Raw genomic sequence first — 18,355 nt, forward strand, 5'->3', positions numbered from 1 at the left:
TCTCCATGTGGTTGCCTTGCATGCCGTTCTCCCGGGTTATGTCTCCATGTGGTTGCCTTGCATGCCGTTCTCCCGGGTTATGTCTCCATGTGGTTGCCTTGCATGCCGTTCTCCCGGGTTATGTCTCCATGTGGTTGCCCTGCAGCCGTTCTCCCGGGTTATGTCTCCAGGTGGTTGCCTTGCATGCCGTTCTCCCGGGTTATGTCTCCATGTGGTTGCCCTGCAGCCGTTCTCCCGGGTTATGTCTCCAGGTGGTTGCCTTGCATGCCGTTCTCCCGGGTTATGTCTCCATGTGGTTGCCTTGCATGCCGTTCTCCCGGGTTATGTCTCCATGTGGTTGCCCTGCATGCCGTTCTCCTGGGTTATGTCTCCATGTGGTTGCCTTGCATGCCGTTCTCCCGGGTTATGTCTCCATGTGGTTGCCCTGCATGCCGTTCTCCCGGGTTATGTCTCCATGTGGTTGCCTTGCATGCCGTTCTCCCGGGTTATGTCTCCATGTGGTTGCCTTGCATGCCGTTCTCCCGGGTTATGTCTCCATGTGGTTGCCCTGCATGCCGTTCTCCCGGGTTATGTCTCCATGTGGTTGCCCTGCATGCCGTTCTCCCGGGTTATGTCTCCATGTGGTTGCCTTGCATGCCGTTCTCCCGGGTTATGTCTCCATGTGGTTGCCCTGCATGCCGTTCTCCCGGGTTATGTCTCCATGTGGTTGCCTTGCATGCCGTTCTCCCGGGTTATGTCTCCATGTGGTTGCCCTGCATGCCGTTCTCCCGGGTTATGTCTCCATGTGGTTGCCTTGCATGCCGTTCTCCCGGGTTATGTCTCCATGTGGTTGCCCTGCATGCCGTTCTCCCGGGTTATGTCTCCATGTGGTTGCCTTGCATGCCGTTCTCCCGGGTTATGTCTCCATGTGGTTGCCCTGCATGCCGTTCTCCCGGGTTATGTCTCCATGTGGTTGCCCTGCATGCCGTTCTCCCGGGTTATGTCTCCATGTGGTTGCCCTGCATGCCGTTCTCCCGGGTTATGTCTCCATGTGGTTGCCTTGCATGCCGTTCTCCCGGGTTATGTCTCCATGTGGTTGCCCTGCATGCCGTTCTCCCGGGTTATGTCTCCATGTGGTTGCCTTGCATGCCGTTCTCCCGGGTTATGTCTCCATGTGGTTGCCCTGCATGCCGTTCTCCCGGGTTATGTCTCCATGTGGTTGCCTTGCATGCCGTTCTCCCGGGTTATGTCTCCATGTGGTTGCCCTGCATGCCGTTCTCCCGGGTTATGTCTCCATGTGGTGGGATCTCTTCTAGACTTTGCTAGATAAACAGTAAAATTCCTTTAACCTGTTATGGACTCTTAACCCCGTAGTGACGCGGCCCGTTCTGGTCCTAAGGGCGAGACAAATTTTTGGGGATTTTCACCTGCACTTTTCAAAAGCCGTAACATTTTTTATTTGTCCGTTGATGCTGCTGCTTGAGGGATCGTTTTATGTGTTGCGAACTGTAAATTTTATTGGTACCATTTTCTGGGTACGTATAATGAATTGTAAAACTCTTGCTTTTTATGGAAGGCAGGGAGAAAAAATAGTTTCAGTTCTGCCATATTTTTTTTTAACGTTAGTCATGCATCATAAATGTTGATATGATCATTTTTTTTCTGCGGGTTGGTACGATTATGAAGATACCAAAATTTTCTTTTAACACTTTTTCTATGACCACATAGGGGACTTGAACCCGCAATGCTATGATCGTACTAATAATACATTGCAGTACTGCAATGTATTATCACCAATCATAGTGATCACAGGCAATAACACACTCAGGCACTGGTGTCTAGCTGCCATAGCAACCCATCAGCCCTCTACAATTACATTGTGGAGGGCGGGTGGCATCACAGAGGTGGCATCGTCCCTTTGTGAACCCTTTACATGCTGCGATCAACATCTAGAGTTTTGGCATGTCGGTAGGAAATATCTTCATTCCTGTCAGACTGATGGCAAATGAAAGATTTTGTTTTTCTCTCCTTATGTTGTTTTCGCCTCTCCTTTCACTAAAACGTCAATATTTTCTTTGTTTCCAGGTTTGAATGTAAATCTTGAAGATCTCGCCAAGATAAAGGGTGAGAATTATTACCCAGTCATCTTAATCAATGTATAACAAAAAGTTCTTCAACTTTCTGACACTTTCTCTATCACTTCCTCATCATTTATAAGATCTCTGCTTGCTTTCAATAATTGCAGGTAGGGAAATAAGAGGACATATCCGCTGTCCCTTATTTATTTCATAGGAGAAATGCGCATTTATCTTTATTTCATGTCGTCATACTATGTTATGTCCACTAGAGGGCATTGCGCTGTTTCTTTACCACACTTACTACTGCTATTCACCTTTATGTCTCTAGATGGTGCTAAGTGCATGTATAGAGTAGGAGAGAATAGTAACATGTATGCGGTTCATGGTGATGTATAATGATATGGGTTTCACCCCCAGGGGCCCTCCTGCAGCTTGAGAGCTCTATAGATGCCATTACACTTCCAGCCAATGGGAATGGTGTTACCAAAGAAGGCAGGTAGGTGATGCAAAGCATTTACACACGCACTACACCGCTTCTGACCTCAGGATTGGTGTATTAGACTGGACCCTCCCTGTGTGTACCTCTGTATTAGAGCCCCTGTCCCTTTTACGACTGACGCTTCGCTGTACGTAAATTCTCCCCGGAGTGCGACATAAAATCACGTGACAAGTTTTCCGTGGATCAGTTTCAGTGTGAATCCACATTAGATGGGAAAATCCAGCGATCGGAGCGACTTCCAATGAGGCCGGTGATCGGTGCTAGGCTAGCCGGGGTCTCACTGCCAACCATGTGGGGTTTTCTCATGTAGCACTGTGGAGAGTATACAGAGAATGGCGCGATCGAGGAAAACATCCAGCGAAAGGGGATCCTGTGGGTGGAAACTACTCATCACTGAAAGGGGTCGGAGGAGGATGTCAGGAATCGTTCTGACCAACAGGCTGCACAGTCAGCTGAATACAACGCTGGAGCTCCAACTAATGTGTCCGAACGCACAACTCGCCGTTCCTCCGCACGGATGGGATATAACAGCAGAGGACCAGTTCCAGCGCCATTATGTCTAAGAGAAACAGAAAGGAGAAACTTCCGTGGGGACAAAATAGTGCAAAACTTGTATCACTGAGCAGCGGAGAAACATCCCCTGGTCAGATGGAGCCAGATTTCTGTTGCTGATGGGAGGCCAGAATTTGGCGCAAGCGGCATGAATCGCTGACCCCTTCCTGTCAGCCGGTCAGAACATGTCAGCACCTCCATCTAATCTGCGGCAACTACAAGAAGCTTCCTGTCCGCAGGGGCCGATATTCCTGCAGAATGATTCCATTACCTAATGGAATCTACACCATGACGAACTGCTGCTGAAGGCCAAAGGAGTCCAACGTCACTAGACGGGGGGGACTAATAAAGGGGTCGATCGGTATATGCACTACCAAAAAATTAAGGGGGCTCTTAAATCACACTTTGGATCTCAATGAGTAAAGGATGCAAGTTGTAATCTTTGCTGATAGAAATTGTGTAATTCATTGAGAATTAAATGGCAAATCCGCGGTGAATGGAACCCAAAATCATTGGCCAACTGAGGTGACTCACAGCCGCTGATGATGTGCCTCAGTGGTGGGTATGGCCCCCATTGTAGACTATGTCCAGGCGGCTCCGCATGAAGCAGCGGTTGGGAATCTCCTCCCAGACTAGGATCAGGGCATCGGGGAGGTCCTGCAGAGTTTGCTGCACACAAGATGCCCCAAAGCTTCTAAACTGGATTCAAGTCTGGGGAATGTGAGGGCCAGTCGTTGGCATCAATGCCCTCATCATCCAGGAAGTGCCTGCACACCCTGGCCACATGAAGCCGGGCATTGTCCTGCACGAAGAGGAACCCAAGGCCCACCGCATCAGCTCTATGGATGTTCTGGCATCTGATCATTCAGCATGTGGTCCCTACAAAGAGCTGAGAGAAGCAACAAGGAGATTCCTCTGATAGCAGCAGAAGATTTCCTGAAGATTCCCTGAACTCAGTTTGACTGTCATACGGTAGAAAAATCTACAAGTCTACCAACAGCCACCACTAGGGGGAGCTTGTAAAATATAGATTTATACAGTTAGCATTGCGAGAGCTGTATACCATCCTTAGACATCCACTAGGGGAGCTCTGTGCAAGAGCAGTGAAAGGGTATAAAGTAAAACCGTTTAACCCCTTCCTACCCCAGAGCTTAAATGTATGCCCTGGCAGGGAAGCAGTTCCCACGAATCAATGTCCACTTATGTCCTTTGAATGGTGCGGGCTCAGAAGCTGAACCTGTGCTATCTGCAGCGTCAGCCAGCTGTGACTGACAGTCGGCCTCCTGCTGCTACAGCGGGGCTCGGTGAGCAACACCAATCCCTGCTGTAAACCCCTTTACATAAAACTGTAAATGTTGATCGTGGCATGTAAAAGGTTCACAGAGGGAGGGTGCTCCCTCTATGACATCATCGGCCCTCGGCCATCTGATTTGGGAGGGGAGGGCCCCAGACATTAGACAACGGTGTCAGTCTGCCATGGCCTGTGATCACTAGGATTAGAGATAATGCATTGCAGTACAGAAGTTCTGCAATGTATTATCAGAGCAATCCTACAATCCAAGCAGCGACATAAAAAAATGCTTAAAAAGACACGTAAAAACAACACTTTTTGCACACTTTCCTGTTTTTGTTTAAAGCAAAAAACACGTTTGGTATCACCGCACCCATAACTACATGTGCAATAAATGGAACACCCCTTTTATCCTGTACGGCAAAGGCTGTAAAGAAGAGAAAAGCTGCAAAATTATGTGTTTGTTTATTTAACGTCCCCCAAAAATGCAATACAAGTGATCAAAAAACCCCAAAATGGTGTCCAATGAAAACTAAAGCTTGTCACGCAAAACTATAAGCCCCACAGAGCTCCAATAAAAACATCAAGGGACTATGAATCAAGAAATGCAAAAAAAAAAATTCTGTACAAAACTGGAAAAACCTGAAAAAGAAAAAAAAATTCAAGGTAATCCAATACGTTTATATATATATATGCTAATAAAAACTACAGCTTGCCTTGTAAAAACAAGCCCTCATACGGCCGGGCCGACGGAAGAATGAAGAGGTTAGGGCTTTTAAAATGTGAGGATGAAAATCCCCCCAAAATGGGCCGCGTCACTAAGGGGTCAGAGGGGGTTTCCAAGCAACTGGTGGCAACATATGTAAAAACCAGTGCTATACTCTCCTCCAGCTGACGTAATGCCCCCCTGCCACCGCCGGCTGCGCTCAGCCTTCTGTTTACAAGCACTGCAGCGGCCGCATGGGTTGTTTACCCACGTGACCGCTGCAGCCAATGGAGGGCCCAACAGGGACGACCCTGATGACCTCCCGTACACCTGCCAGGGTCGCCCACGTCACTGGGTCTTCTCGGCCATTGACGTTGTCTGTCAGATGCCGCAGTGTCTCGGGGAGTATGTTTATTTTATATTGTTTTGGGCATGAGGCGGGGGGGGGGGGGGTAAAACTATATAAAGTAAATAACTCTGAAAACCCATTTAAGTGTAACTGAACTTTCCAAAAACTTTCCATGGGTCAATACGAAATGTCAGAAGTTTTGATTGGTGGGGGTCCGGGTACTTAGACACCCATTGATCACTAAAATGACAGGTTAGACGTGCCCAGCCAAGCACTGTGCCCTTTTGGTTGTGAACAGTGAGTGGCATATGGACTCCATAGACTTTCTACTTTGCTCCGAAGGGGAGAAGATCGGCAGAAGTCCCAGTGGTTGTCCCCCCATACCAATCAGTTATCCTCTATTCTGTGTATGGGGGATAATTTAATTTGATGACCTCTTTAACCCCTTCCTGATGTGTGCCGTACATGAAAGGAGCATGTTGGGTGTCTGTATATGCAGCAGGTTCGGGAGCCAAGTCTGTTGCATACATGACAGGTTTTGGCCATCTTTGATAGCTGACATCCACCTGCAATAGCTGCGAAATGGAGGCAGTAGGATATGAGGACTGTAGCATCACAGTTGTTAACCCTTAAAAATCCACTGTCAATTCTGATCATGGCAAGTAAATGTCCCGACTGCTCTGGATTTCAGTGTCCCTTCTGAAGGCCCTCAGAGCTGCCGTGAATGATCAAGGCAATGACCTATCAAGGTATGCTTCTGGCTTGTCTTAATTGATTGCTGGTCAGAATGCAGTATAATGCAATACTATGAGCGATCAAAGATTGCAAGTTAAAATCTTCTATGGGGACTAAAGAAAAATGTAAAAATGATTACAAGGAAGTTTGTTTTTTTTAAACTAAAAATAAAAACTTTTCCCAGTCATCGCATCAAAAATGTAAACAAAAAAAAAATGATATAGCCGCATCGCAAAAGTCCAGATTGTTAAAGCATTACATTATTTATCTCGCATGACGAACACCATCAGATAAAAATATATGCAATGCTAGAATTTAAGGGTTTTTTTGCCCCCCCTGTACCTAAGAAAAAATTGTGTAGTAAAAAAAACAAAAAACCCCAAAATCGTATTATCAGAAACTACAAGTCAGCCCAAAAAATGAGCCCTCACACAACCCAGTACTGCATAAAAAAAAGTGTATTGTCGTAATCGTTCTGACCCGTAGAATGAGGACAACACATTTACTGCTGCACAAATGCCATAAAAGCAAAACTCCCCCAAAGCTGACATTATTGCATTTTTTCCGTTTCTCCCTATTTAGAAATGTTTAGGCTTTCCAGTTCATTAAATCGTATGTTAAATGGCCCCATTGGAGAATACGGGGTTATTACAGAGGATGATCCCAATATGAGACCCTCGTAACTCCCGTTAATGACCCTCAGAGACTGAATGGAAACAAGAACTCAAAAAGTTTAATTTAGCAAAACAGTCTACCAGTAAGACGTCCTTGTTGTCGACAGCAACCAATCACAGCGCAGCGTTCGTCTCTCAAGCTGCAGGGGTAAAGTAAACTCTGCGCTGCGATTGGTTGTTGTGGGCAACAAGGACCGTCCTACTATTATGTTAAACAAGACCCAAAAAGTTTTGTTCTGCCGTAGTCGTTGTTAGGGGCACATGAGACAAAACTGCTGCCAACGAAGACATGAGAGCGTTTTGTGTTCTTCATCTTCACATCTAGTGTGCAACGACCATTTTCTAAACACAGCTTGGTGAGGCTCCGCCCAGCGGGCGCACAATTCGTAGCGGTACTCCCATTTTAACGAAAAAGGTTGCATCTGTAAGCAAAAAATCATCCGGCCGTCCACCAGGAAGCGTGGAAACACCGGCGCGTCCGTGCAAGCTTCACACAGAGTCCTCGGAAATCCACCGTCAGAGCGAGCGGAGAATTGGACGTCCCGCCGCCGACTGTGTGGGAGACTCTGCGCAAATGTTTGTGATGTTATTCCTACAGACTGCGATTGTTACCGGCTCTGAAACCGGATGACAAAGGCGGGGGCATTCTATCTGCAAGAGCATGCAAACTGAAATGGAATGTGACGGTTTCATGGAGTCTTTAGTGATGAAGCCGCCGTCCACCTTCAGGGCAACAAGCGTAATGTCAGAATGTGGGGGAGGGGAACCCACCGGTCTACGTGGAGCGTATGGCGAAGATCATTTGTAATAACTCTGTTCAATTCGTCCTGCAAAAAACAAGTCATCATGGAGGTATGCTAGCTAAAAAATAAGGCCTCCTTCACACGGGCGACACAGCATCGCGGTGAGAAAATCCCAGCGATATCACATCTGCGTCTTTTCGCAGCAATACCGCGATCTTGTAGCACCACATGTGAGGATTTTCAGGCGGGGTGGGCTTGAAATATAAGCCCTACCCTGAAAATATACCCTAACTGCAGAGAAAAATCATACATCACCTAGACGTGTTGACCGTGGCTCCGCTGCAGTTTCTCTCCGGTCCACTTGTCTTCTTTATCTCTTCTGGCTGGGGATTGTATCTGGAATCATCTCTTCTGGCCTGGAATCGCTAGCTGTAATAGGCTGATGCTTAGTCAATCACAGCCAGCACTCAATGAATGGCTGTGATTGGTTCATCAAGCACTGGTTGTGATTGGCTAAGCATCAGCCAATCACATACAGCGCTTCCAGGAGGCGGGAATTTTCAATCCCCGGGCAGAAGATGAGGAAGGAGAATGATACTGGGGACCCGGGGAGAAGATGCAGCTGGGCTGACAGCGCCGGAGAGGTGATGTATGTGTTTTGGGGGTTTTTTTGTTTGTTTTTTTTCTTGCAGCCAGGGCTCAGATTAGGACATTGACAGAAGGATTTCCTCCTGTCAAAGTTGCATCGCACCACACAAAAAATCGTGTTTTCGTGCGATGCAACAGAGAGGAAGCCTCCATAGGAAAACATGGGCTACAAAACCTCGCGTGTCGTAGGCATATCACCGGACCTGGGAGGTTTTTGTGTCGGGTTGTTGCATGCTACAAAACATCGCAATGTGTGAAGGAGCCCATGGGAAAGCAGGGGCTTCACATACGTGCGATTTGTGGCAAAATTACGCAACTTTGTCACTCGTGTGAAGGAGGCCTAAAAGCCATGATTTTTTTGAAAGTGGCGAGGAAAAGAAAAAAGGGCAGTAAGGGGTCAAGGGACTTCCCAGACCCTTTCACTTTTTTACATTTCGTTATGTTGTGGCCTTGTGTACCCCATCTTTCTGCACTCAGGGCCCCATAATGACAAAGTGACAACAGGATGGGAGAAATATCTGTACATGTTTAAGAATGGAAAACTCCTATTCTGCAGTGACATCAGTATTCACACCCCGTACTCAGCACTTAGTTGTAGCACCTACGGCAGTGATTCCAGCCTCCAGTCTTGTTGGGTTTGATGCCACAAGGTTTGCAGATCTGGATTTAGGAATTTTCTGCCCTCTGTCAGGTTGGATGGGGGCCATTTGTGGACAGCCATTTTCAGGTCTCTCCGGAGATGTCCGATAGGGTTCAGGACTCTGGCCGGGCCACTCAAGGACATTCCCAGAGTTGTCCCTCAGCCCCTCCTGTGTTGTCTTGGCTGGGGTCTTAGGGTCATTGTCTTGTTGGCAGGTTACCCTTCTGCCCAGATCAGGTCTTCATTATCTCTGCTTTGCTCCATTCAGCTTTCCACTCACCCTGACCGGTCTCCCCTCCCCCAGCATGATGCTCCACCACCAGGCTTCACAGTAGGGATGGTATTGGGCAGGTAATGAGTGGCGCCTGGTTTATTTCCATCCTGACCGGTCTCTCCTCCACGAGCATAGTGCTACACCACCAGGCTTCTCTGTAGGGATGGTATTGGGCAGGTGATAAGCGGCGCCTGGTTTCCCTACACCCTGACCAGTCTCCCCTCCTTTAGCATGATGCTCCACCACCAGGCTTCACTGTAGGGATGGTATTGGGCCAGTGATTAGCGGCACCCGGTTTCCATTCACTCTGACCAGTCTCCCCTCTCCCAGCATGATGCTGCACCACCAGGCTTCACTGTAGAGATTGGGCAGGTGATGAGCGGCGTCTGGTTTCCATCCACCCTGATTGGTCTCCCCTCCCCCAGCATGATTCTCCACCACCAGGCTTCCCTGTAGGGATGGTATTGGCCAGTTGATGAGCGGCGCCTGGTTTTCTCCTATGCTGACCGGTCTCCCCTCCCCCAGCATGATGCTCCACCACCATGCTTCACTGTAGAGATGGTATTGGCCAGGTGATGAGCGGCGCCTGGTTTCCTCCAGACATAATGCTTAGAATCGAGACCAAAAAGTTCCACCCTGGTTCCATCAGAGCAGAGAATCTTATTTCTTGCAGTCTGAGGGCCTTTAGGGTCTATTTGGTAATCCTGGGGGGCTTTCGTGTCTCTTACTGAGGAGGCTTCTCTCTGACCGCTCTGCCATAAAGCCCAGATTGGTGGTGGCTGCAGGGATGGTCGACTTTCTGGAAGTTTCTCCCATCTGCCCACAGGATCTGTGGAGCTCAGCCAGAGTGACCATTGGGCTCTTGGTCTCCTCTCTTACCGAGGTCCTTCTCACTCGATGACTTGGGACTTCTGTCAATGCAAAACGTTAGGTTGGTAATTTTTTTAAAACTACAAACTTTCTAACTTTTCCTTTTGCTTTCTCTTGGCCATTATGGGGCGCTGAGTGCAGAATGAGGGCGAAAAACTAGATTTTTTTTTTTATTTGCGCAAGACCACAACATAACAAAATGTAAAAAAGTGGAAGGTTCTATAGACCTCACGGACCCCCTGTACATTATTCGCCAACGACATTGAAAGCTCTATTTTAGAAGACCATTTCTTGAACCGAAGCAAATTTCCTGTAAGCCTATGTCTTGTTCCACCGACTTTATGCATAATGGCCATCTTCTTTAAGAAGACTACTTTTTAATGTGAGGCACTACTTGTTAACGACCCTGCACTCAAAACCGGAGAGGAAGGAGACTGCAAACCGTGTGGGAACCCCCTCTATTATGTCCACGAGAAAGGATTGTCCTGATTGGACAATAGTGGGGGCTGATGATGTCACTGGGTTCCCCGTACAATGTAAGCCTCAACTTTTCAGAATCCCAAGCGAGGGCTCTGCTGTGTAGCCCACCCATTCATCCATGCAGGGAGGTTTTGCCTTTTATGGGGTCTGGATCAGCTGTATGAGTGCGGTAATAACCCAGCTCTCCTGGAACATGATGTTAGCCAGCCAACTATTTTTGATGAACCTGACATCGGAGGAGGATGACGGCTCCCGGAGTATTTATCACTGCAGGCCTTTTCCTTTTTTTCCGTACAGAATGTTCTGGATGTTTTATTCTTCATCCATTAATTATTACTTGTTTATTACATTCCCGCCAATAACGTAGACTAGACGGTAAAAAACTTCGAAAGCTTATCATCCAGGAAAGAATTACCCAAGGTCACGGATTTCTACAATGAATCAGTTACCGGAAACCTTCAGTTACTGATTTTATGAAGAATTTCATAAAGAAGATTGGAAAGTTTCCATCTTCTCCGAGCGTTTGTAGATAAAATATGCAATTATTTACAAACCCACGCAGCATGTTCGTGACGGGAGCGCTCCCTATCGACGGCGTGTCCGTGACGGGAGCGCTCCCTATCGACGGCGTGTCCGTGACGGGAGCGCTCCCTATCGACGGCGTGTCCGTGACGGGAGCGCTCCCTATCGACGGCGTGTCCGTGACGGGAGCGCTCCCTATCGACGGCGTGTCCGTGACGGGAGCGCTCCCTATCGACGGCGTGTTACTAAGAGTAGCGCTCACCGGAACAGCAAGAGGCCTACAGAAGGCTCTACAAGCTGCAAAACCCTCTGTTCATGTGTCCACTATCAGAGAGACACTGACCAAGAATGGTGTTTATGGAAGACGCTGGTGGTCAGAAATGCAATGCAGCCCGTGTCTGGTGTCCCAAGACCAGCGTGATGTCCCACAATGCTTCTGGAAAACGTATGGATGGCTGAGAGAAAAGTAGATGTTTTCAGTACAAATTCACAATGTTTACGTAGAAGAACACCAAAATCTCATCCAACTGTGAAGCCTGGTGGACGGAGCATCATGATTTGTGGCTATAGTGGAGAGGGCATCATGGTTTGTGGCTATAGTGGAGAGGGCATCATGGTTTGGGGCTTGTGAGGGAGTGGCATTGTGCTTTTGGAGCTATGGTGGAGGGGGCATCATGGTTTGTGGCTATAGTGGAGAAGGCATCATGGTTTGGGGTTATGAGGGAGTGGCATTGTGCTTTTGGAGCTATGGTGGAGGGGGCATGATGGTTTGGGGTTATGAGGTAATGGCATTGTGCTTTGCAGCTATAGTGGAGGGGGCATCATGATTTGGGGTTATGAGGGAGTGGCTTTGTGCTTTGGAGCTATGGTGGAGGGGGCATCGTGGTTTCGGGTTGTAGTCGAGGGGCATTATGGTTTGGGGTTATAAGGGAATGGCATTGTGCTTTGGAACTATGGTGGAGGGGGCATCATGGTTTCGGGCTGTAGTCAAGGGGGCATCATGGTTTGCGGTTATGAGGGAGTGGCATTGTACTATGCAGCTATGGTGGAGGGGGCATCATGATTTGGGGTTATGAGAGAGTGGCATTGTGCTTTGGAGCTATGGTGTTGGGGGGCATCATGGTTTCGGGCTGTAGTCGAGGGGGCATTATGGTTTGGGGTTATGAGGCAGTGGCATTGTGCTTTGGAGCTATGGTGGAGGGGGCATCATGGTTTGGGGTTATGGTGTTGGGTGCATCATGCTTTTGGACTGCATTGCGGCCTCAGGGCCTAGACACCTTTTGATCATTGAACAAGCAACAGGGAATATTTGTAAAAGCCTTTCAACCACAATGCTGGTATACAAAAGTTGCACAATTTTACGCAAGTCCCAGTTGCGCAAAAAATTGTGGCTTTTTTAGTTTTTTGTGGCGGCCTTGTCACCTTTCTGAAAAGTGGGTGGGGCTTGGGAGGGGGCATGGCTCCCCCAGACCGATATGTTCAAGAATAATGTACAACAGGTTGGATGTGGCGTCCATTTACCTGAAGAGCTGCCGAGATGCGCCTAATAAATGTAGAGGCGTGCACCTCCTCATGTATCGGGTGCGCCGCGGAAAAATCCTTTTAAACACTTGTGTTTAAAATGCCGGTCTTAATTTTAAGTTGGATCATCACCTCTTACAGGAAGATGTAGGGGCAGCCGCCCACCTAAAGCTGAAGAGACCTTGGGTGATGCAACAAGACAATGACCCAGAGTATACAAGTCCTCAACTAAAGAAAGGTTGTAAAAGATGAGTCATGTTTGGACTGTCTGAGTCAGAGTTCTTATCTATTCTCTTTTTGGAGATACTGTGACACGATTTGAGGAAGGCTGTGCATGGAAAGCATCCCAGAAATGGTGACTGAAGCACGTTTTCAGGAAGGACTGCTCCAAAATTTCTCAATTATGCATAACTCTTATTTGCAGCTACAGGAAACCTTTTGTGAAGGTGATTACTGCTAAGGGGAATATATACGGGTTATTCACTTCCCGGATTAGTCAGAGGAGAAGAATGCAATAACTTTGTAGCGAGAGCTGACGTAGAGAGATACAGCTGCAGGAAAAGTAAGCAGACCACGCAGTATTCATCAATCTAGAGCATTCCAAAGGGTTTGCTTACTTTTTCTTGTGACTGTATCTCTACGTCGGCTCTATCTGCAGAGTTATTGCATTGTTCGCCTCTGTCAGGGTGCTGAATATTCTATTCAGCTATTTGTGTGACGTCAAAGGGTTTCTATCCGGATTTTTCACGTTCTTTCGACTCCGCTATCCCTGCCCAATGAGATAAATCTAGAGCTAAAACCTATAGGAACCCCAACCTCATCGTGATAGCTGCTGGCGTTTACTGGTGGAAATTGAAAGTTTTGCCCCCAGACAGAGTTGCCGAAAATTTGTGAAACTTAGATCAAAGTTTCAGAACTTGTTTGGAGTCGATCACCCCATGTTAACCAATTGCTTCAGCTGGGTGTGCATCCTTGGACCCAATGCAGTCTGTTCCATTAGTGATGAATCCCCATTCTGTCTCGGGCAAAGTGATAATCAGCAATGTATCCATCAGTGTTTTGGAGAAAGGGCCCACCCTGCTACGATTTTAGAGCGCCAAGCAAGTCTAGTCCCTGGAGTCATGGTTTGGGGGGCAATCAGTTATGACAGCAGGGAGGGAGTTGGTTGTTGATGAAGGCACAATGACGGCCCGCCAGTATGTGGACAGGGTGGTAAACCCTGTTGTCATACCCTTCATGACTACCATGCAAAATGGTATCTTCCAACAGGATAATGGCCTTACATTATCATTAGGGATGAGCGAGCGTACTCGGAAAAGCACTACTCGCTCGAGTAATTTGCTTTATCCGAGTATCGCTGTGCTCGTCCCTGAAGATTCGGGTGCCGGCACGGAGCGGGGAGCTGCAGGGGAGAGCGGGGAGGAACGGAGGGGAGATCTTTCTCTCCCTCTCTCCCGCCCGCTCTCCCCTGCTCCCCGCTGCGACTCGCCTGTCAGCCGCAGCGGCACCCGAATCTTCAGGGACGAGCACAGCGATACTCGGATAAAGCACATTACTCGAGCGAGTAGTGCTTTTCCGAGTACGCTCGCTCATCTCTAATTATCATCCATACTGCAGCCATCACAATATACGCCATAGATTGGCCCGTGCGGTCTCCACATTTATCCCCAATAGAGCATTTCTGGGATGCCGTACATTAGGCGCCTTAAGTCACATGGCCACCAGCAACAAACATGCACAAGTCATGCAGGTATGGAGAGACCCCCAGCAAGATGCCTTCAAGGATCCAAGTGGTTCTGATTCATTCCAATGTGCTATCCTTTCTTCTGGGTATGACTCCACAGATCTACCAGGTTCTTGAAATCCCACCAATTCCTTCTAGATGCAACTATTTCAGTGTCCACCAGTGTATATGGCTGTATGTATCGTTGACGTCTGTCATTAGTGAGGGTGGAGGTGATGAGGAACATGGGGCTCGTGCGTGCAGCGGGCCCGTGCTGCATCTCTACCTCTACACCACAACCTACCTTGCTTGGTATGTGCTCAGTCTTGCTCGGAGTCTTACGTATTCTTCTCTTGTCTTTGCAGTTACATCTTTGAGCTCTTCGCTTCTGCAGGGATCACGTATGAAAACAGGACCGGTCTGCTGGAGTTACTGGACCAGATTATACAGCACGTGGGTGGAAGTAAGCAGTCCTCGGTTTTGGTTCTTACTCACATGAGAATATATTTTAAAAAGCGTTAATGAGTTTGTAAACGTCTTTGGTTTTCAGGTTCTGGGGTCTTCACAAACACACTAGGACTTCAGAAGTTGTGTGACATCATCCAGGTGAGAACGATTTGTCCCTACCTGTTCTTGAGCTGTTCTGTCAGTGATATCTGCCTCTAGGAAAGCTGTGTGACCGTACAATCCAGTATAACCTCTAATAGAGCTCTCACAAGGTTCCATCCTTTCTGCAGATTGTGTTTAATATTGATGTTCCCGAGGGTTCAGCTGCTCCAACCAGGAATCTGCAAGTCTCCAAATCCTACAAGGTCAGTGGTGAAATTTGACAATTACTCCATCAGTAATGCATATGTTCATCTCTATATTCAGGAGTCGCATCCTGTATTATACTCCAGAGCTGCACTCACTATTCTGCTGGTGGAGTCACTGTGTACATACATTACTTATCCTGTACTGATCCTGAGTTACATTCTGTATTATACTCCAGAGCTGCGCTCACTATTCTGCTGGTGGAGTCACTGTGTACATACATTATTTATCCTGGACTGCTCCTGAGTTACATCCTGTATTATACTCCAGAGCTGCACTCACTATTCTGCTGGTGGAGTCACTGTGTACATACATTACTTATCCTGTACTGATCCTGAGTTACATTCTGTATTATACTCCAGAGCTGCGCTCACTATTCTGCTGTTGGAGTCACTGTGTACATACATTACTTATCCTGTACTGATCCGGAGTTACATCCTGTATTATACTCCAGAGCTGCACTCACTATTCTGCCGGTGGAGTCACTGTGTACATACATTACTTATCCTGTACTGATCCGGAGTTACATCCTGTATTATACTCCAGAGCTGCACTCACTATTCTGCTGGTATAGTCACTGTGTACATACATTACTTATCCTGTACTGATCCTGAGTTACATCCTGTATTATACTCCAGAGCTGCACTCACTATTCTGCTGGTGGAGTCACTGTGTACATACATTACTTATCCTGTACTGATCCGGAGTTACATCCTGTATTATACTCCAGAGCTGCACTCACTATTCTGCTGGTATAGTCACTGTGTACATACATTACTTATCCTGTACTGATCCTGAGTTACATCCTGTATTATACTCCAGAGCTGCACTCACTATTCTGCTGGTGGAGTCACTGTGTACATACATTACTTATCCTGTACTGATCCTGAGTTACATACTGTATTATACTCCAGAGCTGCGCTCACTATTCTGCTGGTGGAGTCACTGTGTACATACATTATTTATCCTGTACTGATCCTGAGTTACATCCTGTATTATACTCCAGAGCTGCACTCACTATTCTGCTGGTGGAGTCACTGTGTACATACATTACTTATCCTGTACTGACCCTGAGTTACATCCTGTATTATACTCCAGAGCTGCACTCACTATTCTACTGGTGGAGTCACTGTGTACATACATTACTTATCCTGTACTGATCCTGAGTTACATCCTGTATTATACTCCACAGCTGCAGTCACTATTCTACTGGGGGAGTCACTGTGTATATACATTATGTATCTGTACTGACCCTGAGTTATATCTTGTATTATACTCCACAGCTGCAGTCACTATTCTACTGGGGGAGTCACTATGTACATCACTGTGTACATGCAGGATGTAACTCAGGTTCAGTAAAGGATAAGTAATGTATGTACACAGTGACTCCACCAGCAGAATAGTGAGTGCAGCTCTGGAGTATAATACAGGATGTAACTCAGGATCACTAATATATTATTCTCCAGAGCTTCACTCAATATTACTGCTACCCTTTAATTATAAGGTGACTATAGGACAGTATATAACGTTGTCTTTTCTCTTTCCGCATGTCTTCAGGTCCATATCCATCCAGACAGCAGTAGGAAGAAGCCTCGTGGAGATATCTGGAGTAACAGCAGGAAGCAGGGAGGTGAGCGCTCTGATGCCACTCCGCTCACTCTATATCAGCTAATTAAAGGCATCTGGACAGCTGAGGGGGCTGCAGGATGCAAAAAGCATCGTTCCTTTCCATGCCCCTCACTGTAGGTGATGCCAGAGCATTGCTGCCCGCTCAATCAGCTGCCTTTGTTATGCCAGCTTCATGTATTCCGCCTTTGCCATGTTGCAGGGAAGGTGCTCAGCTACTGGTGCTTCAGCCCCGGCTACACGATGAATGACCTGGAGAGACAAGGAGTCCGGAGTATCATTCTGACCAGCGGGACTTTGTGTCCCCTCAGCTCCTTCACCATGGAAATGAAGATGTGAGTCACATGACACCTGCTGGGACTTGTAGTTTCACTGCAGCCTTTGGTTGGCCACTACTTACATGACCTCTATGTTGCTTATCGTTGTTGTCTGCCGCTCATTTATCTTATTTTGTAATTTTCAGTCCTTTTCCGGTGACGCTGGAAAATCCGCACGTCATTGAAAAACACCAGATTTGGGTGGGAGTTGTTCCTCAGGGCCCTGATGGAGCGCAGCTCAGCTCTGCATATGACAGAAGGTAAAGGTCAAGAGCGAGTAAAGCTCACACACTCCTGTGTCTTATAGTCCATTTGTCACGCAGTGGGTGTGCGGCTGCCGCTGGCCATTTTGGCTTGGGGTACGCCTGAGGGGTGCACCTAGGGGACCCCTGGGTCATTCCGGGACACATCACCCGAAGGTGGAACACCCGACCATCTCCGATTTTTATGACACTTTGCACATTTGTTTATTACTAGAAGGTATATAAAAATCTCAATTTTTAGACCCATTGGGTCATGGGGTCAAGAAATACAGGGGGGGGGGGGGGGTCAATTTTCCAAAGGTCACCAAGAACCATCGTTTTTGGTAATTTGTGTTGTGGACACTATTCGGTGTAGAAGATGAGCGCGACGTCATCAGGAAAACTGCAACTCCAAGACAAGTTAAAGTAAATTGGAACAAAAATGTAACTTGTTTTTGGAACGGAGCCCCTCCAGATAGAAGGCTGAAATAATGTATATAAATGCCCGGACACTGAGCTTTCTTCGCACAGAATTTCAGAAAGGCGTATGTTTTAGTGTTTGAGAAAACAGTCTTGGTGGTAACTCCATAATGACAACCATTGTTATGTTATCAGACATGACCGAATATACCCGAATATGCCTCATAGCATGAACTGGGGGAGAAATCCGATTTTGGACATATATGTTCCACTAAACAATCAATGAATCTACATGGCAACTGGCGGGCATGGAGGCTCTAGTACCCTGTTGTACCACCTCTAGCTTGGATACAAGATGTGTTACGGGGGGGGGGGGCATGGAGGTTCTAGTACCCTGTTGTACCACCTCTAGCTTGGATACAAGATGTGATACGGACAGGCATGGAGGCTCTAGTACCCTGTTGTACCACCTCTAGCTTGGATACGAGATGTGATACGGGGGCGTGGAGGCTCTAGTACCCTGTTGTACCGCCTCTAGCTTGGATACAAGATGTGTTACGGGGGGGGGGCATGGAGGTTCTAGTACCCTGTTGTACCACCTCTAGCTAGGATACAAGATGTGATACGGACAGGCATGGAGGCTCTAGTACCCT

General features: G+C 47.5%; 1 protein-coding gene across 3 annotated transcripts in view; it reads left to right on the forward strand.

The window, feature by feature from the left end:
• The window catches only part of RTEL1 (regulator of telomere elongation helicase 1), an 87,320-nt gene that overhangs the window by 12,653 nt on the left and 56,312 nt on the right, over positions 1-18,355 (forward strand). For all 3 annotated transcript variants that reach the window (XM_066587427.1, XM_066587428.1, XM_066587429.1), the window contains exons 10-17: positions 2,065-2,103; positions 2,475-2,553; positions 14,650-14,747; positions 14,835-14,890; positions 15,022-15,096; positions 16,655-16,727; positions 16,926-17,058; positions 17,187-17,300. In XM_066587427.1, coding sequence (XP_066443524.1) covers positions 2,065-2,103; positions 2,475-2,553; positions 14,650-14,747; positions 14,835-14,890; positions 15,022-15,096; positions 16,655-16,727; positions 16,926-17,058; positions 17,187-17,300 — 667 coding nt within the window. The remainder of the gene's footprint in view (positions 1-2,064; positions 2,104-2,474; positions 2,554-14,649; positions 14,748-14,834; positions 14,891-15,021; positions 15,097-16,654; positions 16,728-16,925; positions 17,059-17,186; positions 17,301-18,355) is intronic.

This window comes from Eleutherodactylus coqui, chromosome 13 (genome assembly GCF_035609145.1).
Source record: "Eleutherodactylus coqui strain aEleCoq1 chromosome 13, aEleCoq1.hap1, whole genome shotgun sequence".
Lineage (NCBI taxonomy): Eukaryota > Metazoa > Chordata > Amphibia > Anura > Eleutherodactylidae > Eleutherodactylus > Eleutherodactylus coqui.